The sequence below is a fragment of the Ctenopharyngodon idella genome, chromosome 9 (assembly GCF_019924925.1).
Source record: "Ctenopharyngodon idella isolate HZGC_01 chromosome 9, HZGC01, whole genome shotgun sequence".
Taxonomy (NCBI): Eukaryota; Metazoa; Chordata; class Actinopteri; order Cypriniformes; family Xenocyprididae; genus Ctenopharyngodon; species Ctenopharyngodon idella.
The window spans coordinates 18,404,713-18,432,677 of NC_067228.1; the positions used below are offsets into that span (position 1 = coordinate 18,404,713).

General features: G+C 36.0%; 1 protein-coding gene across 6 annotated transcripts; it reads left to right on the forward strand.

Moving 5' to 3' along the window:
- On the forward strand, positions 1–27,735 carry LOC127519298 (interferon-induced GTP-binding protein Mx-like). 6 transcript variants are annotated; one of them, XM_051906916.1, is made up of 19 exons: positions 4–245; positions 1,187–1,416; positions 2,242–2,388; positions 2,513–2,667; positions 5,102–5,240; positions 5,362–5,560; positions 5,994–6,072; positions 6,225–6,347; positions 6,530–6,671; positions 8,503–8,661; positions 21,914–22,203; positions 22,533–22,747; positions 23,533–23,698; positions 24,458–24,510; positions 25,009–25,122; positions 25,250–25,369; positions 25,528–25,620; positions 26,657–26,813; positions 27,103–27,735. In XM_051906916.1, the coding sequence occupies exons 2-19, from the start codon at positions 1,200–1,202 to the stop codon at positions 27,229–27,231; spliced, it is 2,697 nt and encodes an 898-aa protein (XP_051762876.1). In that variant the 5' UTR covers positions 4–245; positions 1,187–1,199; the 3' UTR covers positions 27,232–27,735. The 6 variants fall into 6 exon arrangements, with proteins under 6 accessions (XP_051762873.1, XP_051762874.1, XP_051762871.1 ...); XM_051906913.1 differs by lacking the exons at positions 2,513–2,667; positions 5,102–5,240; positions 5,362–5,560; ... (2 more) ...; positions 6,530–6,671; positions 8,503–8,661 and adding exons at positions 16,041–16,195; positions 16,445–16,583; positions 16,679–16,877; ... (2 more) ...; positions 18,069–18,210; positions 21,582–21,740 and having other exon boundaries at positions 1–245; positions 26,657–27,735; XM_051906914.1 differs by lacking the exons at positions 2,242–2,388; positions 2,513–2,667; positions 5,102–5,240; ... (3 more) ...; positions 6,530–6,671; positions 8,503–8,661 and adding exons at positions 15,772–15,909; positions 16,041–16,195; positions 16,445–16,583; ... (3 more) ...; positions 18,069–18,210; positions 21,582–21,740 and having other exon boundaries at positions 1–245; positions 26,657–27,735.
- Positions 27,736–27,965: the final 230 nt, after the last annotated feature.

Sequence of the window (27,965 nt, forward strand, 5' to 3'; positions counted from 1 at the left end):
AAGTGAAACTTAGACATGAGCTCTGCAAAATGTTTATATGAAAAAATTGGTAAGTGAAGAAGCAGCCCCACGAAACCATGAAATGAAAGCAAAATAACCACCCTCTTACAAACAAATTGAGTTGTGCGCACCAGAATCCCTTCTATGATGTGCAGTTTCAGATTAAATGAAAACGAAACTTAAGCGTTTAACTCGGTCTGATTCTCAGCGCATCTCACATCACATAGGCGTCGCTGGTGAACTGAGTGAGTACCTGCTTCCTTCTCAAATAAACTTTATTCTAGTCTTTCATGGGAAAACTTGAAAAAAAAAAATGTTTTTGAAAATGTTAACATTTTGAGAATGTTAAATCTGACTTCACGCGCAACTGTGTATTTTTTCATTCATGTAATAAGAAAAACATTAAGACTGTTTCTATACGTGAGTCCTTTAGCTAAATTTAATAATAGGCGAATGATTATCGTGGTTGTAAGCAAACGTGACATGAACGTAGCTTGTCCCTCAAATCTGATTAATTGATTGGAATGTTATTCCAGGATCAACAACGATGTTGATCCATGAACATGAAAACACATTCGGTGCTGATAGGCTACACATGATGTGCTGTAATAAATCATGATCCTAACCTTTATTTCCATTTCGAATTCTCAGATGGACAGACTGATTTATCTTTTATGAATCCTTAAAATAGGTCCTGTTACAGTAATCCTTACGTCACAAGTGCTCGATCAGCCTGTTTTTTTTTTTTAAATTCCGGAGAGCGATAGAGCGATTAGTAGCCTAAGCGATTGGTGAGATTAGAAACGTTCTTGTAGGCTAGTTTAACTGAATGCAGCACAAAACGGCAAATAATCACTTTATAGGCTACTGCACCGTATTAATAAAACCGAAATAGGCGTTCAAAACACAATCTACGTCTCAGCGCGTCTCTCACGCAGTGAAGATGTTGATGAATCCTTTGCACCAGTTTCTTTCAAACTTTTCTATAGTCGTAATAATATGCAGCAATTATAATGTCATGGTTTTAATAAGACGGTCAAGTTTTAACGACTGTGTTTATTTTTGTCGACTTTGTTGAACTTTCTTTGAAGTTCCAAAACTGATAGGCCAAGTCATCATTTGTTGCCAATTATTCAATACAACTGATCTATAATAGAGAACTGGCTCTTTTTGTCAAATTTTGCAGACAGAGTTCAGACATGTCTCCAAGCACTTCTTCAAAGGGAAAGAGTAGTGGTCTGAACCAGCACTATGAAGAGAAGGTGCGCCCATGCATTGACCTAGTGGACTCACTCAGGTCATTAGGTGTAGAAAAGGACCTGAACCTGCCAGCTATTGCTGTCATAGGTGACCAGAGCTCAGGAAAGAGTTCTGTGTTGGAAGCCCTGTCTGGAGTGGCGCTGCCTAGGGGAACAGGTAATACGAGCATAATACAGTATTACACAGCAGATTGGAAACACCTGTTTGCGCTTTCCTTATTTGTTAGTCTGAATAATGTGTTGTTAAAGGTAGGGCAGGCATTTTTTTTTTTATAAACACTCTTTGTTACACTGGTTGAAATTCTCTTCACATCCTGATAGCAATCAATAATAGAAGTGGTCTAAATATTAAAACAAATCTCAGGACCAAAAAATGTCACTCCAATCATTGCATTTGATCTGAATGTACTCCGAATGCATTGATACGACGTCCTACCTGCCTGTCAACATTTGTATTTCCATACCTCTGCACACCCTGCTAATGCAGACATCACATGTCAGACAGACACACAGAGCCACAAACAAACAGCTGCCGCCTTTTACAATTCCTCTTGATCCAAAAAAACAACGAGCTTGTGCTGCGTGCACGCCATGTCATAACTGTAATTTAGAGAAGGCATTATAGACGTTCTACCCAGAGCTGTTCACATCCTCAGACTCGGATTATGCGTTTCTATGTCAACACTATCAACACCGAAATTAATCTGCAGCAATCAGGTGGTACAAGTAAAAGTTCTGTAAGTTATGTTCATTATTACTGTAATGTTATGTGCTTTGAGACATAAGGTAATTTAACGCCATCTCTTGTCTCGTGACGCTTTGCAGACTCTGCTGCGCACATGTGTTTTGAAGGAGCTGTGGCTTTGGAGAGCGCTCTGAAGGGAGGGGGGGGGTCCCATGCTTTCAAAGCTAGCTTGCTATTGCTAGCCTCTCCGAAATTGCCTACCCTACCTTTAAGCTGACCATATAGTATATTCAACAGGTATTGTGACACGCTGTCCTCTGGTATTGAAACTGAAGAAAATTTCAAAAGACAACAACTGGCATCAGTGGCATGGATTGATGTCATATAGGGACCAAACAAAGAAACTAAAAGACCCAGCGGAAATAGAGAATGCTGTCTTAAAAGGTATGTATTCAACACTATAGTGTTTTATTAAACAGTTTAAGAAATTGACTGCTTTGTATTTAGACTTGTTCAGTGAACTATTTTGTCATCTGTGGGATGATTGTGACATGGTATTGTTTTGTAGCTCAGACAGTATTGGCTGGAACGGGAGAAGGGATCAGTCATGAGATGATCACTCTGGAGATCCAGTCCAGTGATGTCCCTGACCTCACTCTCATTGATTTGCCAGGCATTGCTAGAGTTGCCACTGGCAACCAGCCAAAAGACATCGAGAAACAAGTAAGACACTATATTTACAGCACTCAAACATTTTGGATATGTATTGGTAATTGCATGTATATGTGTGTGTACACACACACACACACACACATACACTACTATATATATATACATATATATATATATATATATATATATATATATATTTACCTACAGCAAATTATCACATAAATTAACCCTCATAATATATATATATATATATATATATATATATATATATATATATATATATATATTTTTTTTTTTTTTTTTTTAAAATATAATGACATACATAAAAAAACATACAAATGATATGATACATTTTTATTTACTTCTTTTTTATTTTATAACCACACAGCTTGCATGTCAAATATTATATATATATATACAGGTGCTGGTCATATAATTAGAATATTGTAAAAAAGTTCATTTTTTTATTGTAAATTATTTTAAAAAATGAAACTTTCATATATTCTAGATTCCCTACATGTAAAGTAAAACATTTCAAAAGTTTTTTTTTTTTAATTTGTTGATTAGAGCGTACAGCTAATGAAAGTCCAAAATCCAGTATCTCAAAATATTAGAATATTTACATTTGAGTTTCATTAAATGACCATCCCTACAGTATAAATTCCGGGTATCTTTTGTTCTTTGAAACCACACTAATGGGGAAGACTGCTGACTTGGCAATGGTCCAGGAGACAATCATTGACACCCTCCACAAAGAGAGTAAGTCACAGAAGGTCATTACTGAATGGGGTGGCTGTTTACAGAGTGATGTATCAAAGCATATTAAATGCAAAGTTGACTGGAAGGAAGAAATTGGGTAGGCAAAGGTGCACAAGCAACAGGGATGACCGCAAGCTTGAGAATACTGTCAAGTAAAGCTGATTCAAACACTTGGGAGAGCTTCACAATGAGTAGAATGAAGCCGGAGTCAGCGCATCAAGAGTCACCACACTCAGACATCTTCAGGAAAAGGACTACCAAGCCACTTCAGAAACAATGTCAGAAGCATCTTACCTGGGCTAAGGAGAAAAAGAACTGGACAGTGAACAGTGGTCGAAAGTCCTCTTTTCAGATAAAAGAAAATTTTGCATTTCATGTTGAAATCATGGTCCCAGAGTCTGAAGGAAGACTGGAGAGGCACAGAATCCAAGCTGCTTGAAGTCTAGTGTGAAGTTTCTGAAGTCAATAATGATTTGGGGGGGCCGTGACGTCTGCTGGTGTTGGTCCATTGTGTTTTATCAAGTGCAAAGTCAATGCAGCCATCTTCCAGGAGATTTTGGAGCACTTTATGCTTCCATCTGCTGACAAGCTTTATGGAGATGCTGATTTCCTTTTCCAGCAGGACTTTAGCACCTGCCCACAGTGCAAAAACCACTTCCAAGTGGTTTGCTGACCATGATATTACTGTGCTTTATTGGCCAGCCAATATGCCTGACCTGAATCTATGGGATATTTTCAAGAGAAAGATGAGAAACAGTCGATCCAACAATATACAGATGATCTGAAGGCTCAATAGTGCCTCAGCAGTGCCACAGGCTGATCACTTCCATGCCACACTTCACTGATGCAGTAATTTGTGCTAGGAGCAAGTCATTTGCTGTAATATGTCCTGCCGATCAAGTATTGAGTGCACAAAAGAACATACTTTAAAGAACTTGAACTTTTCTGTTTTGCAAATCCATTTTTTGATTGATCTTAGGAAATATTCTAATATTTTGAAATACTGGATTTTGGACTTTCATGAGCTGTACGCTCTAATCATCACAATTAAAAAAAAAAACTTTTGAAATGTTTTACTTTACATGTAGGGAATCTAGAATATATGAAAGTTTCATTTTAAAAAAATGAACTTTTTGATGATATTCTAATTATATGACCAGCACCTGTATATATATATATATATATATTTATATTTTTTTTTTTTTTTTTTGAAAAATACAAGTTGTTTCTGGATATTGATCTAGGCTAGGGTGTTAGAGGCAGAATTCTGCCATCTGCTGTTTAGAAAAAGCCTGTAGGAATTACAAGTGTTTTGACCATATATATCCAGCACATGTGTGTGTGTGCATGTGTGTGTTAGGTCTCACCCCTTCATATCTGTATATGCCCTTCATTTGTGGCTGATTTTGTTTGCCAAATTCTATGCAAAAAGTGCTCTCTGTTGCAGTCACACATGTGTGTGTATATGTGTGAGTAAGTGAGCATGTTTGCATTTGCATTTGTGCTCTAGTACCAGGCCTTCATTTCTGTGTGTGGAAATTTTCAGATTTATGCCATATGTATTTATTTTATTGAAAAATGAAAAATAAAAAAAACTTGCCTTTCCTCTTTAGTTTAAAAATAATTTAAAAATAATTCTTTCAAAGCTTGGGTACGTAACAGTATATATTCTAGCCCCACTGATCCTTGTAGTATGCATTCAGTAATTTTGTTTTTTCTGTAACAGATAAAAGATCTAATTGAAAAGTACATTAAAAGACAAGAAACCATCAGCTTGGTTGTGGTGCCTGCAAACATTGACATCGCCACCACTGAGGCACTGCAGATGGCATCCAAAGTCGATTCAACTGGACAAAGGACCCTGGGTAACATTTCAAAAAGGCTACTCACTGAATATGTGAAGTAATGTCTGTATAGTTTATAGTTTTATAGTTTATCTTGCTTGTGAAATAATACAAATAATACAAACTTTCATCTTATTTGCAGGTATTCTGACTAAACCGGACTTGGTGGACAAAGGCATGGAGGAGACGGTGGTCAGAACAGTCAATAATCAAGTGATACAACTGAAGAAGGGCTACATGATCGTAAAGTGCAGAGGCCAGCAAGACATCAATGAGAAGCTTGATCTGGTCAAAGCGCTGGAAAAAGAAAGAAATTTTTTTAATGAACATGCTCATTTCAGGCGAGAAATTAATTTGGTTATCAGAATTTGCTTAGTTCTCTCAGAATGTGTAGCACAAACTATTTCATGTCTATGTAAGAAAAACGGTAGACTGAAAAACATTTGAGCAAGATGTTTGTGAGATATAATCTTATATGTACTCTCCAACATGTTTTTTTTTTTTTAAATATTTTATTTTAGTATAGCACATTTTTTTCAGCTCTTCTCTGTATGCAGTCTGAAACTAGCCTATAATCAGGGGAAATTAATTAGGGCACTTGACAAACATTATAGTGCAGTCTGTCAGGTATTAGGGACATTTTTTTTGTGTGGCATTTTAAAAATGGTCCTTTTCTTGTTAATATTTACAATATTTACACATGGAAAATTATGCAAAATTCTCCAGATGTCCTCAAATTCTTTGTTACTATTGAAATTCATTCTTTCCCTTCAGGTCTCTTCTTGAAGAAGGAAAAGCTACAATACCCCTTCTTGCAGAAAGACTTACAAAAGAATTGGTTGAACACATTACTGTGCGTATGCAAAGTTTCATGACATACAGCAGAAACATTGACAGTACAGAGTATATGCCTTAAAAAACAGAAGACTGAAGTAAATTAAAGTCAGAATTGGTTACAGAATTCTAGATTCTGTCTCCATTTACATCATATTTCTTTACCTTTAGAAAACGCTGCCACAGTTGCAGAAACAACTTGTGATGAAATTAGAGAAGACGACTGGGGATCTTAGAGCACTGGGAGCTGGAGTTCCTACTGATGAACACGAGAAGAGCAATTTTTTGATTATGGTAAATAAATAAATAAACACACACTGGACACATCTGGTGAATGACACAGAGTGTCCTAAACTTCTAAGATATTATTTGACTTCACCCTAAGCTGGACATATTAATTGTATATGTTTCACCCCAGCAATGTTTAACCTGGATTTATAGTTTTACATTTTTTTATTTTATTTTTTGCTCTTCAGAAAATTCGTCAGTTCAATGATGCCCTTGAAGAAGTGAAGAGGGCAGAAGAAGATCTGAAAAAATCGGACATAAGGGTCTTCACCAAAATCAGGGGGGAATTTGGAAGATGGAAACTCGTCCTGGATGACAAATCCTTTAAGAGTGAGTTTATAATAGAATTGTGCCTTAGCATTAACTCAAATGATCCTGTATCCAGTGATGTACTGCAAATCTTGTGGGCATTTTACGCAAACATTTATTTCTGGAATGTTGCTTTTTATGGAAAGTAATGTGTTACTTTTGCTTGTTCTGTTTTTGGTAAATGTAAAGACCTTTTCACACCTAAACTGAAATAATTAAAGGGTTAGTTCACCCAAAAATGAAAATTCTATTATTTCTTACTCACGCTCATGTCGTTCCACACCCATAAGACCTTTGTTCATCTTCGGAACACAAATTAAGGTATTTTTGACAAAATCCATTGGCTCAGTGAGGTCTCCATTGCCAGCAAGATAATTAACACTTTCAGATGCCCAGAAAGCTTCTAAAGACATATTTAAAACAATTAATGTTTTCAACCTTAATGTTATGAAGTGACATGAATACTTTTTGTGCCAAAAAAACAAAATAACAACTTCATTCAACACTATCTAGTGATGGGCAATTCATGAAGCTTCATGAAGCTTTGAATCTTTACAAATCTTTTGTTTCGAATCAGTGGTTTGGCGCTTGTATCAAACTGCCAAAGTCATGTGATTTCAGTAAATGAGGCTTCGTTACATCATAAGTGTTTCGAAATTTCAGTGCTTCACCACTGGGGGGTGTGACTTTGGCAGTTTGATAATGCTCCAAACCACTGATTCGTAACAAAAGATTCGTAAAGCTTCGAAGCTTCATAAAGCAGTGTTTTGAAATCACCCATCACTAGATATTGTTGAATACAACTGTTGAATACAGTTGTTATTTTGGTGTTTTTTTTAACTTGTGTTGCTTATTTGAAAAAGTAACTCAGATATTTTGTAAATTTAATTAATGCGTTACTTTACTATAGTTACTTTAAAAAAGTAATCTGATTACATAACTTGCATTACTTGTAATGCGTTACCCCCAACACTGTGCATCATTGAGCTTATCAGGTTTTATTAAAAACATCTTAATTTGTGTTCCAAAGATTAACTTAATGACAGAATTTTCATTTTTGGGTGAACTATCCCTTTAACACTTTAGCATTCCTAAAGTCTCTTTTGAAAGGTATGTGTACCACGAGCGGTACAGTGGAACGCTAACAGGTAAAGGGGCGTTAATGCTGATTCATTCCAATTAATTTTGTAACTGGATGTAATAAGTCCACTGAGACAAGTTTCAGGAGAACCCAAGGTGCAGTTCTATTTAAATCCACATTATCAAACATAAAACAAACTTGAAAAAACAAAGACTTGGTTTGGCTTGGTACAAAATCATCAACAAGAAAACTCACCACAGTGATTACAGGGACAATACTAGACAAAGAACAAGGCAAACTTGAGGGCTTAAATGCACAGAGACTAATAACTAACAAGGGACACCTGTGAACAATCAAGACAATGAACCAATCAGAACGTGACACCATAGAACACATGACAAGGGGAGCACATGGCAGACAAAGCAAACAAAGCAATGCAACATGAACTAGAAAATAAACCATGAAACCATAAGCACGAACATCAAAATAAAACATGAAACAAAACCCAACACCATCCGTGACGCCCGAAAGTGTACCAAATATGTTAAAGAGAGTAGCTGATAACTGATGTATTGCTTGAGGTAATGGCTCCACTGACAAAGTAAAAAGCAAGGGTGATAATGATCTGGATAAAAATGTTATCCTTCCCTTTTTTTTTTGGTATATATGCAAACATACTCAAATATGTTTGAACTAATTTTGCACGGGAATCCAATATGCCAATGGTTGTATTCTTTCTATTTTTTTTTTTTCTCTGTCTTTTCTCTCAAGCGGAGGAAAACCTCAGAGAAGAGGTACAAGAGTATGTTAAGACTCGTAGAGGAAAGGAGCTTCCTGGATTTGTGAACTACAGAACTTTTGAGAACATTGTCAAGAAACACATCGAGGAGCTGGAGGAACCTGCTTTAGAGCTGCTCAAAGATGTCAAAGGTGAATGGCACCATAATGTTTGATGGATTACAGTGACCTCAATTTTAATTTTACCCCTAAATTTGAATATACATGTGATCTGTTACTTCTGTACAAAAAACAAGTTTCTTTCAAAATGATTGAGAATTATACAAATGCATAAAATTAGTGGCAATTACAGATACATGATAAGTTTTTTTTTTTTACCTCCTCTTTCTCATCTCTTTTATTTACAGACATTGTTCACGCCTGTGTGGACCGTATTGTTAATTCTCATTTTAATGCCTTCTCTCACCTGTTGAGGGCTGCTAAAAATCCAATTGAAGATTTTCTTGATGAGCAGTTTCAGAAAGCTGAGGAGAAAATACATTCTCAGTTTAAAATGGAGAGGATTGTCTACTCCCAAGACCATCTCTACAGCGATAAGCTAAACGATGTAAAACAAAAATCCTCAAAAACTTATTCACTATTAGTTGCCAGTGCAGATGTACGTGAGATGGCATACCATCTCACCTCCTATTTAACGGTTTGTATACCTTATAAGTAATATTTGTTCTTTAGTGTGTAGTCTCTGTACCACTAGCGGCACCTAACTGCAAAAAATAATGATTGTTTCTAAATTCTAAATACTCCAACCACTCATTCCTCTGCAGTCAATTTCCTTCTAAACAGCATACTACCACAACTTGCAGTGCTTACATTTAACTGATCCTTCACATTAAAAGGTTAGTTCACCCAAAAATGTAATTTCTGTCATTAATTACTCACCCTCATGTCGTTCCAAATCTGCAAGACCTTCGTTCATCTTCGGAACACAAATTAAAGCTGCTGTCCGTTACTTTTTTGGGTTAAAAATGATCCAAAATCAAGCAAGTTTGAGCAAAATTGAGCAAGTACATAACCAGCCAGTGTTCAAAACTATCTCCTTACCTTAGCTCGATTCACAACGGTAAGCTTGTAATAATGTTTTATAATAAATTGATACTGGTGGATTTCCGTGGGAAATTCAAGCATGCAGCCGTTCGTCTTTGCATCATTACTTCACGTCTGTAAGCAGAAGGAAGGATTCCCAGCTAGACTATGCATTTAGGATGCTACTGGTAGTGGATCATTTATAGCCTTTTCTCACAGCAGCTGCAATAATTAAACTAATCATTTTGATGGCGGATTGTAATCCATGTTGTTAACATTAACAATTTGAGAACAAAGTATAACAATAATAATAATTTGCACGGTTTGATGCGATATGAGCTAAGCGATCATTAGATTTAAACACCATCGGCAGCGCGATTTATTGTAGGCCTAATGCTTTTTCCCCTCAGTTGGTCAGAAACAAAAGTGGCAGACATGTTACTTACTTGTTCAGATGACATTTTCCGGTGAAAATTCCTACTTTGGTCATACTTCGGAATCACAGATTGTAGTCTTGAAGTACAGTATCCACACCGGTATGGTGACTGACAGCAAACATTAGATTCATCCGTGCTGACGAGCTGTGCCGATGCACAATGCACGTAAAGATAATAATTCCGCATATAACTGCAATTGCACGTTTCAAGCAGAGATGGCGACTAAGAGGCAAATCTTACGGACAGCAGCTTTAAGATATTTTTGATGAAATCCGAGAGGTTTTTTTTCTCCCATAGAAAGCAACAAAATTACCACATTCAAGGTCCAGAAAAGCAGTAAAGACATTGTTAAAATAGTCAACGTGACGACAGTGGTTCAACCTTAACGTTATGAAGCGATGAGAATACTTTTTGTGCTCAAAAACAAAACAAAAATAACGACTTTATTCCACAATTTTTCCTCTTCCCTGTCAGTCTGCTACGCAGTTGACAGTGAACGCAGTGCTGAGCTTCCATGTTCATGTCCGAACACTGGCTCAGTATTGGCCGACACTGTTCACGTGAGCACCACGACACGTGTGTGTTGCTGACGCAGGAGCCAATACAGAGTCAGCGTTCTGAAATAGAACACGGAAGCTCTGCACTGCGTTAACTATGAGACTGACAGGGAAGAAGAAAAATTATATTTGTGTTCCGAAGATGAACGAAGGTCTTGCGGGTTTGGAACGACATGAGGGTGAGTACTTAATCACAGAAATTTTGTTTTTGTGTGAACTAACCCTTTAATGTGGGATAGAAGGAAAAAATAAACATATCATCTTATAAAGAATAAAGAAATTTAGTTAATCTTTTACATAATCAAGGACATTGTTTGTGGCGCAGTCTTGTGACAAATATTGATTGATTTGTGCAAGTTATATTTTGTGTTTGAGTTTTTTCATTTGAATGTTAACTTTGTATTTATTTGTAGATTACCTGTAACCGTCTGGCTAATCAAGTGCCACTGATAGTCCAGTACCACTTGCTGGACCAGTACATCTCTCAGCTTCAGAATGCAATGCTTGCCATGATTGGAGGGAACAATCCAGGAATGCTCCTCCGAGAAGATTTCGGTATTGCACATAAAAGGAAAGAACTGAAAGAGCGCCTGGAGCGCCTGAAGAGTGCTGGCAAAGTCCTGTCCAAGTTTGTGCATTCTGCATAATTATGAGTAGTACTGTCACCTCAGAGCAAGAAGCTTCCTAGTTCGAGTCCTGGCTGAGCAAGGGGGCTTTTCTGTGTGGAGTTTGCACATTCTCCCCGTGTTGGTGTGTGCTTAAAATCAGCATGAATTCATTTAAATAATTTTCGTAATAATTTTCTTATTGCATGTTTCTGGTCTTATTGTGAATGATTAATAATGTTTGTGAATATATATATATATATAAAAATTGTCTATATGAAAATATATATATGAAAATTGTTTGACCATGTAATTTTAACTAAAATATCAGAATTTTCACATGAATCTGGTATCACATGAATAACGTGAATCATTTGTCATAATTTACTGTACTCGTGATGCTGTTCTGATGATTATAAATTAAAGACACCTTTGTCCCTTTTATATGACAACTTTCCTTTGATATTTGTGGTGTGTTTTCATGTGAGACATTTATATCTGAGAACGCACTGGTTCTGGAAATATAGATTTGCGGTATAGGCCAACTTTTTATAGGGTTAGTTCACCCAAAAATGTAATTTCTGTCATTAAGTACTCATCTTTGTGTCGAAACAAACCCGCAAGACCTTCTTTCATCTTTGGAACACATATTAAGATATTTTTGATGAAATTCAATAGTTTTTTTTATCCCCCATAGAAAGCAACGTAATTACCATAATTCAAATATATTAAAATAGTCCTTGTGACTATAGTCGTTCAACCTTAATGTTATGAAGCAACAAGAATACTTTTTGTGCGCAAAACAAAACAAACAACGACTTTATTCAACAATCCTAGCAAGCAATTTTATGTCTAATAGACGTCTAATAGCCGTCAAAACATAGCCCGGCCGTCTAGGCTAAAACGAGGCAAAATTTGGGCTGTCAGTGAAAATCTAACAGATGTCTAACCATAACCCAAGAGTAGACTAGTCATCAAATATACAGCTAATGAATGACTACATCTATACATGTAATAGACAACAAAATAATGGCTAAAGGATTCTTTTCACTTAAATATAATGGGTTCTCATAAATGACAATCCATCCAAACAAATTAAATATAAAGGTTTTATTTAGAAAAAGAACTCAAGATGATAAAAAATAATGAAAATTAAATTTTACAAATACAATACAAATAAACATTTAAAAAAAAAAATGGAACATTTTACAACTTAAAATAATAAAAATATAAAAAATTGACAAAAAAAGTTAAATAAAAAAAGGTTAACAATGTTTTTTGGTTTATAAAACAACCTGATTAATTTTCGGTTCCATAAATTCCATGTTTTATGTAGAGCACTTTGAATTACCTTGAAAATTGTTGTTGAAATGTGCTATACAAAATAAACTTGCCTTGCCAAATCAAAAACTCATATTTTCATATCATAATGATCAAAAGATTAAAAGTAACAAAAAGATTAAAAGCTTAAAAGTAAGCTTCCGTAACAAATAATAATAGGGTGCACAGGTTTCATGTTTACCCCCTTGTATTTAGATAATTAGAGAGTTTTAGGGCACAAGTAAACATACTGTACATGTGCATGTAGTATGTTAATCTAACCACAAATTGGCTTACTCTGAGTCCCGTTAAAATGTCACGGTTCCTACACATCATAACACATGAAGTACATAAATAATGAACGCATGTCAAAATGAAAAACACAGATACTTACAAGACCAAAAGCAGGAAAGAATCTGCTTTTAACATTTGCTGTTGCTTGCTCTCCGTCTCCAACAGTTGTAAAATGGCGGAAATGTTTATCGCGAGATCTGGCAACAGTGATCGAGAGCTAACTTTCAAGTCTCGCGTTGCCAGAGGTCATGTCTCAGTAGAGCCACAGTTGCCATCTAGCGGTTGAGAATTGAATATATATATATATTTATATATATATATATATATATATATATATATTTGCTGTCACACAGTCCTACACATCCTACAATATTATATATATATATATATAATATCGTAGAATGTGTAGGATTGTGTGACAGCAAAAATATGCTGTTTCAAATACTTGCATTTGATGGTATATCATGAATCCCACAAGCTTTGTGGCCGAAAATTACTTAACACTATTTTGGTTACACTCATTGCATGGTCTGAATCAGGGCTATAGCCAAGCAATAAAAATTAGACTATAGATTGCCTCGATTTTGCCGGGTGGACTAAAAGCAGACTGCACATAGCCTATCCAATTCAGAGCTAAATCGTGACTACATATAGACCATGTCATGAAATGCCACTTACATCTTGTAGAAATCATTGACATTGCAAACATGATAGAATATCAACCATCTCATGCACTTCCTGTCCAAAAACTACAATAAATCAGGATTGACTATATGTGGGCTACAAATAGCCGGTCTGACTACGAGCTAAATCGTGGCTACGCACAGCCTACGCAATAGAACATGTCAAAGATATGATACCAAACACCTTGTAATCACTGTTGACTTTGCTTACATGATGCAATATCATACATCTCGCAAGTTATTTTGGCAAAAACGACATGCAACCGAATTAAAGATTATTTTGGCTAAAAGTGGGTTACACATAGCCGGACTATATCGGGTCTATAGTTAACCGAGACGGTGAAATGACGGCTATTGCTTGCTGGGATTTCTTCTCTCCCCTGTCAGTCTCCTGTGCAGTTAACGCAGTGCAGCACTTCCATTAAACCAGTGTAGTCAGGTTGACTATTTTAACAATGTCTTTACTACTTTTCTGGACGTTTTCATTTTTGGGTGAACTAACCCTTTAACAAATTGAAGGAAAAAAAAAAAAAGTTTTGCATTTTTGTCCTATTATGATTATACTTGAAAATCCCTGCCGGAAAGGGTGTCTCAGGAGCTGTTTGGCTGTTTGGCCAATATGCACAATAAACTTTATTCTGTATTCTGTAAAACAGGTTGAAAAAGAAAAAAACTTAAACACACACACACACACACACACACAAACAGGTTGTATTACTTCTGGTTCAGGTCCTTTATGTGCTTCATTAAATATAGAGCTGTTTTTCTCAAGATGCCTTCAGAGGAGCTACTAAAGATTAGCATATCAAATGTTCATTGCATATGCAGCTTGATATCTACAATTTTTTTTTTTTGTTGTCTTTATTTTCTACTTTTAAGTCTATCTCTCACAGTCTTTTTTATCCGCTTTAAATTCAACATGGTGTCTAACCGGCTAAGGTCTATGATTAGTATGTACAGGTGAAATGGGTCAAGAACTTGCTGTTGAATTCTGTAGTTTTGAAGTTTTTTATTTATTCATTTTTTTTAACGATTAGTCTGTACAATCGGTGTGAATAATGGATAATAAGTAGATAATGTGCAGCTCTATTATCAGGGCCATAGACACTGAGGGGGACAAAATGGCCAAACTGCTTTAATTGCAAATTCAATCGCAAACAGTGCGTCGTAAGATATAAGAAGCTAAATATTTAATATTTGACAACTGTTTTACGATAGAGATGTTCAGCGCGACCCACAGTAATATCAATTGATGCAAACTACTCAACATTTTTATGATATTTCACTGTTTTGAATTGCGCTATTATTTAAATGATTCATGTAAATCATAAGTGAATGTGACAAGACGAGAAACGTTTTGTGTTTTTTACATAGTAGACATACGAATAAGAGTGAATGTGTGCATATTAAAAAAATATTATTTTTAAATTGTTTAGGCCTATTTCATAACTACAGTAGACCTGAAACTTTTACCGTTCTTATTTCTTTTTCTTTATTTGCTTAAATCCCTTTTAATCATTTAATTATTTAATTCCTTTTAATAAAAAGATCAATAACCCAATAACCCAATAACACATGAACATATTCAGCCTGGAACGGATTGTATCGGAGGATCGGAGCGACAGAGCTCAAAGAGTTCTGTAAATATTCCAGCCCGGGTTTTTTTGACATCCCTTTTCCCGCTTCTTGGTGAGAGAAACTTCAGTCCGAGCGAATACAGCGAAATTGGAGACACTTTTGTCGAGAGTTGTGTGTTTGTTGAATGCACCACCAAACGGAAAATATTCACTCCACGTTGTGAAGTTTTACATTTAATAAAACAGAAATTTAGGCGTTTACGATCTTCGTGTCAGCGCGTGACGCGTCTCTCACAGCACTGAATCCAGTGCGTATACCTGCTTTTTTGTTTTCTCTTTAGTAGTTCAGTAACGTTGATATTGAAAAGTTTTAAAGTTATGGCAAGTTTTAAGGAAACTGTTTAAAGTTTATTTTTGTTGACTTTCACGTTGAATTTTGTTTGAAAACAGTTCTAAAACACATAGGTCTGTATGGTCAAGGTTATTCAAATTCAAATAGGCCTAGGCTTTATTCGCATGACGACGACGACACCCTAACAACGTGCTTTATCCATATTTACTCTATAAACAAAATAGGGCTTCCTGTGTTGGAAGCCCTGTCTGGAGTGGCGCTGCCTAGGGGAACAGGTAATACAGCACAATACATTATAAGTCTTTCTGTCTTTCTTTGTGTGTCTGTTTTTGTGAATATATTTACTGTATGGAAGTTTATACAAATAAGAAGCTGACCATATGATCGTACACAGGTATTGTGACACGCTGTCCTCTGGTACTGAAACTGAAGAAAATTACAAAGGACAACAACTGGCATGGATTGCTGTCATATAAGGATCAAATAAAGCAACTGAAGGACCCAGCTGAAATCGAGAATGCTGTCTTAAATGGTCTGTATTATTACACATTTAAGTGTATTAATATACAGTTTATTGAGAACTTTAATTCCCTGTGAGTCTTTAGAATAGTTGAATTAACTGTTTCATCTGTGGGATGATTGTGACATGGTATTGTTTTGTAGCTCAGACAGTATTGGCTGGAAAGGGAGAAGGGATCAGTCATGAGATGATCACTCTGGAGATCCAGTCCAGTGATGTCCCTGACCTCACTCTCATTGATCTGCCAGGCATTGCTAGAGTTGCCACTGGCAACCAGCCAAAAGACATTGAGAAACAAGTAAGACACAATTTGTATATAAATGTTATTGCATTACAATATTTTGCATAGCAGCTCCTTTACACACAGTTTCTCAGACCTTTAAACATAAATGCAGGTGGTTATTACAGTAATAGGAATTTCAAATAATATTACAGGTTGGACTGTGCCATTACATGTGTCACAGTACAAACCCAAAAAAATGATATTGTTTTATTCAGGAATAAAGTCTATCCCTTTAACATTACTAACGTTGTTTTTCTGTAACAGATAAAAGATGTAATTGAAAAGTTCATTAAAAGACAAGAAACCATCAGCTTGGTTGTGGTGCCTGCAAACATTGACATCGCCACCACTGAGGCACTGCAGATGGCATCCAAAGTCGATTCAACTGGACAAAGGACCCTGGGTAGGTATTGTCACATACATTGTTCCCGTTTTCTTGATTGGTGAAACAATAAAATAAAACGCTGATAAGAGTATAGACAAAATTCATATCTGCAGGTATTCTGACTAAACCAGACTTGGTGGACAAAGGCATGGAGGAGACGGTGGTCAGAACAGTCAATAATCAAGTGATACAACTGAAGAAGGGCTACATGATCGTAAAGTGCCGAGGCCAGCAAGACATCAATGAGAAGCTTGATCTGGTCAAAGCGCTGGAAAAAGAAAGACATTTTTTTGATGAACATGCTCATTTCAGGCAAGTCTGCTCTCTCAGAATTGAAGCTTGAGCCATTTCATGTCTGTGGAAGAAGAACAATGGTGTGATATATATGCAGGCAAGATGTTTGTGAAATATAATTAAATATATATATATAATGTTCATGACATTCTTGTTATGTTATATTTTAGTAATATTTTTCTGTATGTGTTGTTGCTGTTGTTTTACAACAACAACACCACTACTGTTTATTTATATACATATTTCACATAACATAACTCACAAAATGCTGTAGTTATGCTGCTTTCCTCAACTTTCTTGTCATTATTGGAATTCATCCTTTCCCTTCAGGTCTCTTCTTGAGGAAGGAAAAGCTACAATACCCCTTCTTGCAGAAAGACTCACAAAAGAATTGGTTGAACACATTACTGTGCGTATGCAGAGAAAGGCTGCTCGATTATGGCAAAAATCATAATCACGATTATTTTGATCAATATTGTAATCATGATTATTTATCATGATTAGGATAGGGCGATATGGATACAATAGCGATATAAGGAAATTAGGTTGCTATGATATCCAAATTTTAGGTACCACTGAAATGTCACAATTTTTTATACCAATTCCGATACCACAGCAGAAACTAGACTAGTACTAAACTAATGTAAGTTAAAAAAAAAATCATCAAACAATTATTGAAGACAAGTAAACAGCCAGTAATACAATAAAAACAAGCAAATTACAAATAATAGGACAAATAAAATAGAAAAAAAAAATAATGCTATAAGTTTTTCGTGTAAGTCTGTCTAGCAGTATAGTATTCAGCTAATAAATCAAAACTAAAATTTGATTAATTATTCAGCCCTAACAAAGAGTTACATAACATACAGCAGACATTGACACAGAACAGAGTAAATGTCTTAATGCATAGAAGACTAAAATCGGAATAGAATACAGAATTCTAGATTGTCTTTGGCATTCTAATGTCTCCATTTCCATGTAATTTCTTTACCTGTAGAAAACGCTGCCACAGTTGCAGAAACAACTTGAGATGAAATTAGAGAAGACGACTGAGGATCTTAGAGCACTGGGAGCTGGAGTTCCTACTGATGAACACGAGAAAAACAATTTTCTGATAACGGTAAAAATCTAATTGTACATGTTGCACCCCATATGTTTTTATGTGGCCTTTTTTTAATCTCATAACCTGATGAGACTTGCACTTTGCAGAAAATTCGCCAGTTCATTGATGCACTTGAAGGAATAAAGAAGGCAGAAGAAGATCTAAGAAGCTCAGATATGAGGGTCTTCACCAAAATCAGGAAGGAATTTGATAGATGGAAAACTGTCCTGGATGCCAAAACCATAAAGAGTGTGTTTATAAATATTTTGTTTATATAATATATTATAACGGCATACATTTTTAAGGCAGTGGCTATTTGCACTAAGTGATGCTAGATGCTATTTACACTAAGTGCAAATAGCGGTAGATGCTATTTACACTAAGTGCAAATAGCATATTTTCTTAGTGATAGATGCTATTTACACTAAGTGCAAATAGCGGTAGATGCTATTTACACTAAGTGCAAATAGCAACATATTCTATTTACACTGTGACGATTTTTACACAAGTGACAATAGCAGCATTTTCTTAGTGATATGCTATTTCAGGGTATCCGCGGGGCATTAAAAAGCATTAAAAATCATTAAATGGATTTTATGAAAATTAAGGCCTTAAATGGCATTAAAAAGCATTAAATTTTATTTCTATAGGCATTAAAATTTTTTAGATAGTTTTGAAGAAAAATAATACTACCAGTTTATTTTGAATAAAGCCTAAATAATTAATAACTTTGAATTGCTGTCGCAAAACATGTACATTGGTATGATACGCACACAGAACCAGTTTGGTAATTGCTTCCGGCCGGTGCAAAATTGCCGTAACACCGGTTTGGACAGCGGCGGGCCGGGACATGGAGACGGAAGGCTGCATCAGTGTTGCCAACTTAGCGCCTTTTCAGGCCCTTTTGCGTTTTTTTTTTTTTTTTTTTTCTAAGAAAGTGCGTTGTGACGAATATAGTGACTTGTTAACCTGATCTAGCTTCCGAGACCCACCGGTACTGCCGCACGAGCGTGAGATCTCGCTTTCCTGCCGCAGGCGCACCTCTCTGGTTCAGCAGCGCATTCAGTTGAGGATGTGCGCTCTGTCAGAGAACAAATAAAATAGATACTATTGCTTCTAACCTGAGTGATCATTTTACGTGTACACATAGCCAGAATCACAGCAAATGTCTTTATCTTATGTGTATGGTGATTTTTGTCAGACAACGTCTCGATTATAAATCAGGATTTTAGTGCTGGTGTAACATGTCAGGGCTCGACATAAACGCTTGGACATTAGTCCGGGATAAGTGTATTTTTTTTTGAAGGGGCAAGTGAAAGAGAATTTTACTTTCCCGGCTGGGCAAGGACCTGATTAAAACGTCAATACCCAAAAAAAACAACAACTTGGGAATCACCAAAATGTCAGAATGACTGATTTTACTACATTTAGTGTAAGTGGCGATCAGTAGTGGATAATAATAGTCTGTATAATGTACTGATGGTAACAAGGTTGCGCTGTTGAGGCTCGCGCACCATCTCGAGGAGAAATGGAAACATGAGCGAAGCGCACACAAAAAGAAACTCGGTTAAACATACTGCGGTAAATATTAAAAATGTGGAGTTTTTATAACTTGATACTGGTAAGCAAAATAACACGACCAAGAATGCTGTTTTCCTAAATATGCTACCATCATGATTAAAAATGTGACACTGATTTCATACAACAGTTCAATTAATAAGTAGTTAATATTAAGTCACTTACATTTTAGAAGGAACATTGACGGTTTTTGTTCTATTTTAGCACCAAAAATAGTTTCAAACAAAGATCACAGCAGAACCAAAGCGCAACACTCAACCTTGTTTTCTTTACTGAATGATTCAGCATTTTGAACAAATCGGTTGAGTCAAAGATTAAATGACCCATTCATTAACAATTGCCTCATTCTTGATTGAATCAGCCATTGGAATGAATCGTTTGAATGAATGAATCAATGACTCACTCATTAAGACCGTTACTTGCTGCCACCTACTGGTGGTTTATTTTCATTTTTAAAAGTATCATTTCCCCCCCAACATTTCTTATTTGTATTTTCAAAAAATATTTAACACAATCCCATAACATTATTTAATGCAGTTGTTATCTATCACAAATATGCAGATTTACATAATTATGTCAAAGCTGCAATATTCTGAAAGGATATTGCTTCAGAACAAATTTATATTTACACACAAAAAAAATCCTATTTTGTTTTTTTCCGGACAAGCAACTGTTTTACTCGTACAAGTGAATGACCGATTTACGCAGTCACCATTTCATATTGTCTGACAAGAAAAACAGAAAAATATATAGATGAAACAATTTTATTGGGAATTTGGCTGTATTAAAATATATAATGTGAGCAAAAGGGTAGCAGCAGAGAAGCAAACAAATGTTGGGCTGACACTTGGCAGAATGCGAATACAACGACATGATGAATATTCTAATTGCCGTATGTCGTCATCTATCGACATTTAGGGACATACATATATGGCATTAGATATTTAAAAATTGGCATTGAAAATGCATTAAAAAGCATTAAATTAGATTTGATGAAACCTGTAGAAACCCTGTATTTACACTAGGGTAAAATAGCGATTGATTCTATTTACACCATGTAAAACTATCAGTTCTTTGCAATAAGTGTAAATAGTAATTAGATGCTATCTATACTTTATATTTGCTGATACTATTTGCACCTCAGTATTTTTTTCTACATTAACAGGATGCAATAATATCATAGTGTAAATGATTATAATTATTAAAATTATTAAATAGATGCTGCCATATTGGGACACCTCCCCACACCTTCCCCTAACCTTACTCAGATAAGAACACTTATAATTAAACACTCGTTCGCAGTTTATTTCCACTTTTAGAACATTTTCATTTTTATTGAAAATAAATGCAAGCTCGGCAAAATGGCGATTTGAACCCGCATCGATTGCGTTAAAAGCCAGGTCTTATGAGCCTTACGAGCTATTGCTGCACCGCTGAAGACACTGAAATCTGCATGTCATTTTTAAAAATTGAGTGGCCCAACCAGACATTGGTGGGCGGAGCTAGTGTAAATAGCGTTTGCCAACAAGGGCCGCTATTTGCACTTAGTGTAAATAGACACTCCAAATTTTTAAATGATCAGTGACAGTAATGTGGCTTTGTGCAGTTTATATTGCTCTAAATCTGGCACTCTACAGGTATTTTATAGTGGGTTAGTGCTGGACATTTCAATTTTTAATAAATCAGTAAATATTTGACCGTGACACAAATGAGAGGGAAGATTGGATTCTTGAATGGAGCTCTGCTCTAGAATTTTATTACAGGAAAGCAGTTCACCCAGTGAAGTCTCCTAAAGTGTCTTTACACTATCAAGCCATTGTAGCCTTTAAAGGACAGTCAGTGTGTCTTGTTTTCTCTCCACTATTATTGTGAATCAACAAGCGTGTGATACTGTTTTTTGAGTTCCCTCATAAATGCATTTAAGCCACTTCTGTGCAGCATCAAAACATCTGTGTGGGCATGCAATATGCATGCTGCTTTAGTGTAACCCTCTGTGCTACAGGGGTGTGTACTCCATGATTTCCTTCATCTTTTCTCTGTAGCGGAGGAAACCCTCAGAGATGAGGTAGAAGAGTATGTTGGAACTCGTAGAGGAAGGGAGCTTCCTGCATTTGTGAACTACAGAACTTTCGAAAACATTGTCAAGAAACACATTGAGGAGCTGGAGGAACCTGCTTTAAAGCTGCTCAAAGACGTCACAGGTGAATGGCAGATGGTTTGCAGTGTCCTTATTCTGATCTTTGAGAAACATGATAAAAATAAATTAAAATGCATAAAATCAGAGACAAGTGTCAGGTGTGCATATATACTATGATGTGTCTTACTGTACCTCCTTTGATTGACTTCTCTGTTTTCTTGTGTCCTTTATTTACAGACATTGTTCACTCATGTGTGAACCGCATTGTTAGCTCTCATTTCAAGGCCTTCTCACACCTATTAAGGGCCACCAAAGATCCAATTGAAGATTTTCTTGATGAGCAGTTTCAGAAAGCTGAGGAGAAAATACATTCTCAGTTTAAGATGGAGAGGATTGTCTACTCCCAAGACCATCTCTACAGCAACAAACTTGACACTGTAAAACAAAACCTAAAAGTTCTTGGGCAAAGGCCGTTCATCAGTGCAGAGGTACGTGAGATGGCACAGCATCTCACTGCCTATTTTATGGTAATCATTTGAAACGTTTATGCATGTGTTCACATACCTAAAAAATTTAAGAATCTTTGTTCTTTAATGTCTGTGTGTAATCTTTTTGGCACTGTTGCCACTTAGCAATTGGAAAAATTGTTTTCCAAAAACGTATGGTTGGTTTTCTTGTAGTTGTCTCGGTCTTCTATCTTGGGATAGCTGAAAGATTTTAACATCAAAAACACATCACCTTCTCCTGTCACATGCAAGGAGAGGTTAAATTATTTGCAGCAAAGTCTTGAAATAAATATTGATTTTTCTTGCTATGGTTTAGAATGAATTTCAGTGTACTTTGTATGTATTTGTAGATTACCTCTGATCATCTGGCTAATCAAGTGCCACTGATAGTCCAGTACCACATACTGGACCAGTACATCTCTCAGCTTCAGAATGCAATGCTTGCCATGATTGGAAGGAACAATCCAGGAATGCTGCTTCAAGAAGATTCTGATGTTGCACGTAAAAGGAGAGAACTGAAAGAGCGACTGGAGCGCCTGAAGAGTGCTGGCAAAGTCCTGTCCAAGTTTGTGCATTCTGTATAATTAAGTCTTTGTTGGTATTTTTGCTGCACCAATCCCAGATGTTTTGTTCAGAATTGCAATAGGGTGTCATTGGAGTTTGTCATTTAGGACCTGTCTTGTTTTACACTCATAAGAAATATATTTTCTATTGTATGTTATGTGTGCATCCAGTTTCCTAATTGTTAATTTTATGACCTCTAATTCAATATTAACATTAATAAGAACCACATAAATCTAGTAATGATAACTTCAAACTTTTACTGAAGGTGTTATGATGATGTTCTTTAATCTCAAATTGATGATACCTTTAAAGAAACTGTTTTGGCAAAAGATTTAGATTGCACTTTTGGTATTTGTAATATTTTGTCATGTGAAATTTATATCTAAGAATGCACTTTATAACTTTAAAATAAAAATAAAAAATGGTGAAAGGTTATGTAGTCTTTAAAGTTAATTAAAACACACACACACACACACACGTGTGTGTGTGTGTGTGTGTATGAATGTATATGTATATTAAACGTATGTATACATATGTGTGTGTATATAGGGTGAATTCAAGTTGATTGGGACACTTTTTCCCAGTCATCTCAATGGCAAAAAGTGTCCCAATCAACCTGAATTCACCCTATATATATATATATATATATATATATATATATATATATATATATATATATATTTATAGGGTGAATTCAGGTTGATTGATTGAGATTTAGATCGCCCATGTGGATTGGCACAGTAAACTGTAGGTGGCGGTATGTTTCTATGTTTCTCCATCCGTCAGTGACTCCGAAGAAGGCAGTGGTTCTTCAGCGCACTCCTCCATGTCCTTCTCATCACTCCGCACCATGTTTGCTCTGCGCTCGCTGTTCCGTACTGCGCACTTCAGATATGCGGCTGCTGCTCAGTTTCATGCATCTTCAAACTGCAGTGGCGCAAAAGTCGCTGTTGTAAGTAGTAGTTATGCAGACCCAAACTGGTGTTGCACGTGACTGTTATTGGCGCTCTGTGTCAAATTACTTACACGTTTTAGTGTCCCATTTTAGAGCAGCCTTTTATGTATTGTGTGAAATTAATAGATTTAATGAACATTTTCTGCATTTCAGCGGGAGTTTAACTGTGCACTGAAAGTAGTTCCTTCTCAGTTCTGGTGCATTTTTATAGAACATCATGTAACGTTAAGTTGCGAGAAAATTTACAGTCACTGTCAGACGGTCATTATGTCAAAATAAATCTCGACGGGAGCAGAGGACGAACACTGCAGCAATAGCACAGGAATATTAATAACGTTACTGAAGTTCTCATTTAACCTTTACTACTCGATAAATGAGACGCAAGATGGCGCCAGTTGCGTTTGTTATGTATGCAGGAAAAGCCAACGACTCAAATCCACAGTGAAAGTAGAGCCAGCCACCAGTGTCACATGACCCATCAGTTTTAAGTATTCCGGAAGCCTTTTAATTTGTTTTTGTTTACTGCTTTCTAGCTCCTGCCAAAACACATGCCGACAAGAGTGTTGTTGTCTGGATGTCGTGTTTATGATAGTAAAATGATAATATACATATGAATATATCTTGTAACGTATTTTATGTATTGTAGCACATAATTGTACAATTACTGAGACAGTATGGAAAATACACTATTATGAGACAGATCTACTACAGACAGTGTGTCCACAAGAGTTCTGAGTTCTAACTTTTATTCATTAGGTGTTGTCTGGATGTGGTGTTTATGATGGTACTGAAATTCATGAGGCATCAGCGTGAGTAACTTAATCATTTTTTATATCTCTATACTATTTTTCTTTCTAGAGTTATTAAGTGGGTTCACAAAATATCTAGCTCGATAAGGGACAGACAACCAACAGGACAATTGCATCGAGGGTCTCTTTGTTGCATGGGTTTCATACAGAGTTTGACTTTAGGACAGCGATGTCCAAACTCGGTCCTGGAGGGCCACTGTCCTGCAGAGTTTAGCTCCAACTTGCCTCAACACACCTGAAAGTTTCTAGTATGTCTTGTAAGACCTTAATTAGCTAATTCTGTTGTTTAATTGGGGTTTTGCAGGACAGTGGTCTTCCAGGAGTAGGATTGGACACTCCTGCTTTAGGATTTCTCTACTACTGTAAAATGTCACAATTAATGTCCTATTTCAGATTTTTTTTTTTTCTCTCAGTGAAACCCAAACGTGTGTCTTTATGCATCAGAGCTATTGCTTGAACTCTTTTCTTTTGTGTGAATACTCGTTTATGTGTATGTAGAATCCTTGTGCATCTAAGTCGGGGAGGTGCAGAGGTTCAGATGTTTGCTCCCGATGTGTCTCAGATGCATGTGATAGACCACGGCAAAGGTCAGCCAGCGGAGACTGAGTCAAGGTAAAGTGTCCTCTTTGATTATACTGTCAAAACAGTCCATTATATACCTTAGCAAAACTACATTTTTGTGTTTTTGTTACTTTAGGAGTATGTGTTATGAAAAGTCATAAACTTGCTTTTTATATAGGAATGTCTTGTCAGAATCAGCGCGCATTGCAAGAGGCAACATCACTGACCTGGCAAAACTGAGTGCCAGTAATCATGATGCGGTCATCTTCCCTGGTGGTTTCGGTGCAGCTAAAAACCTGTGAGTGTTGTGACTTGTGATAAACTGGACTTGTCTTTTAAAGAAAACAAAGATAAAACCAATACTAAACTTTTTGATAAACATTTTTTGCATTTAGATACATTTCTGTTGTAGTCCTCATTTCTCTGTATTATCTTCTGCATCTTTACCATCATCAGTTCAACATTTGCTATTGATGGGAAGGACTGTAAGGTGAATAAGGACGTGGAGCGGGTTTTAAAGGACTTCCATAAAGCAGGAAAGCCAATTGGGTAAGTCGTTATAAATTACTATTTATATTCACCTTATTTTACAACACAAAAGTAAGCTATTTTCTCTGAATGTGCAAGACTTCTGATTCATTAGTCACTATAGATAAATAACTAGAAGAATAACAAAGTCCTGTAAATGGTAAAAGTGTTTGTGCTACAAACCAGTGTGTTTATAATTACGAAAATGCATAACAACCTAACAAGCTGTTTTGTACAGCTAAAAATAACTGGAAGCGGATGACACCAAAGGTCAGAAACTTTCAATTTACGTATAGCTGCCTCCGCTCTTACGTTAATAATAAGGTGGATAGACCACTGATTTTGGGTCTTTTTGTGCTTTTATGTATTAAATTTATTGTTATATAGAAATAGCTTGTAATGTAGCTATTGCAGTCATTTAAAGTAATTTAAGTAAAATTTCTATTTCTGAGGTCTGGATCATAAAAAGGCCTAAAGTTTGTGTTTAAATTGTTCAAATTTTTTATTTAATACTTATAAGTTAAAAAACAAAACAAAAAACAGAACCAGATTACAGTGGCTGGCGAGGTTATTAAGTTTAACAAAATAAGGAATGCATTTTAAGCCAGAAACTTCAAGCACTTCAAGTGCTCTAAGTAAGGCCCTGTCCCAAATGGCACGCTTTTTGTGCACTTGTGGTCTTACAGTGGCCCCTGCATGCACGTGTCTGTTCAGTCCACAAGACCGTCGTAGGGTGTCCCATTTTTCATTTTAGTTTTCAGGAGGGTGTTTTCGAGTGCCCCCATTTCAGCCGATATGTGCGCTTGTTGCTCACTTTTGCAGAGCCCGCACTGACAAAGCTCTGCAGCAGACTTCTACCTGACAGTCAAAGCGGCGTTACGTCACGAAAGTGTGGTCTCGGAGGAAGACTGCAAGGGCTTAGGGTTCTATTTGGGACAGGGACTAAGAGTTATGAAGTGCTCTGACATGAAAATATGATATTTGTCAATCAAATCAGACTTTATAGGCATGTTTTTTTTTTTTATAAAGCACTGACTTCTTGTCTTCTGGTCACCAGGTTGTGCTGTATATCTCCAGTGCTGGCGGCGAGAGTTCTCCCTGGTGTGGATGTGACGGTGGGTCACGAGGAGGAGGAAGGTGGGAAGTGGCCATATGCTGGTACTACACAAGCCATCACTGCACTGGGAGCCAAACATACTGTTAAAGAAGTTACCATATCCTACCTGTACAGAGTATTCTCTTCTTCTCTATTTTCAAAATTATGACATACTGTAATTGAGATAAAAAGTAAATTATGATGTAAAAAGTCAATCATGACACCAATGTCACCAATGATTTTTTCATAATCATGAGATGAAAAGTCATAATCATGACATGCCAAGATAAAGTCATAATTATTAGACTAAAGTAAAACATTTTAATTATTTTTATTATTTAATTTACTTATCATTAATGTTATGAAAGCTTTGTTTTTCTGAATTAACCTTAACCTTCCATTCTTACGAAGCGCATGTGGACCAGAAGAATAAGGTGGTGACCACACCTGCATTCATGTGTGAAACAAAGTTGCACTTGATTTTTGATGGGATTGGTGCTATGGTGAGAGACGTCCTAAAGCTCAGCGGGAAGTAAAAGTTCAACTAATATATCAGTATCTTCATGTTCAGTACGTCGTCGCTCACATAGGATCTGTATCAGACTGCATAAATGAAAAAGAGTAGGCTATTTCTTGCTGTGATTTATAGTGATTTGCAAGAGGAGACTGTGAAAGACTTGACAGACATTACTAATCGAACATGTATCTACCTGACAGTGTTAAATAGTATTTTGTTGAATATCCAGCAGAGGGCGCTCTCTGTTTTTGAAAAGTAAATGTGAACTAAATGAAGCTCTGTTTTTTTTTTTCAATTTTGAAAACTTTTAAATTTAACTGACATGTGAAGGAAAGCTCATCAGTAAAAAAAAAAAAAAAAAAAAAAAAAATGAAATTGAGATTTCAGAGTATCAACTTAATACAGTGCACCAATTAAAGCTTGACATCTCATTGTGCTCTTTAAATATATTAGACACAGTGTGTGATGAAATATGAAGTTTGAAATGGAAAATAAAGTAAATAATTTTCTAAAAAAATATAAAGTGTCAGTGGCTAGTCATTTATTAGTCAGTACTTAAAAGCAGTAATGTCATTTAGTGTAGTACTAACTGAAAATCGAGTTATATCAAACTGAGAATGCCTTTTAAATTACATTTCAATTCTGAATTTGAATTGAGCTAACAAACAGGATGCAGAATTGCAATTTGAATGTACATCACCGTTCACAAGTTTAGGATCCGTAAGTCTTTTTTTTATTTTTTATTTTTTATAA

Coding starts and splice junctions, on each gene's coding strand:
- LOC127519298 (XM_051906916.1), top strand. CDS start 1,200: ATGTCTCCAAGCACTTCTTCAAAGGGAAAGAGTAGTGGTCTGAACCAG. Junction 5,561..5,993: donor AATGAACATGCTCATTTCAG/GCGAGAAATTAA, acceptor CTTTCCCTTCAG/GTCTCTTCTTGAAGAAGGAA. Junction 23,699..24,457: donor GTGGCGCAAAAGTCGCTGTT/GTAAGTAGTAGT, acceptor TTTATTCATTAG/GTGTTGTCTGGATGTGGTGT.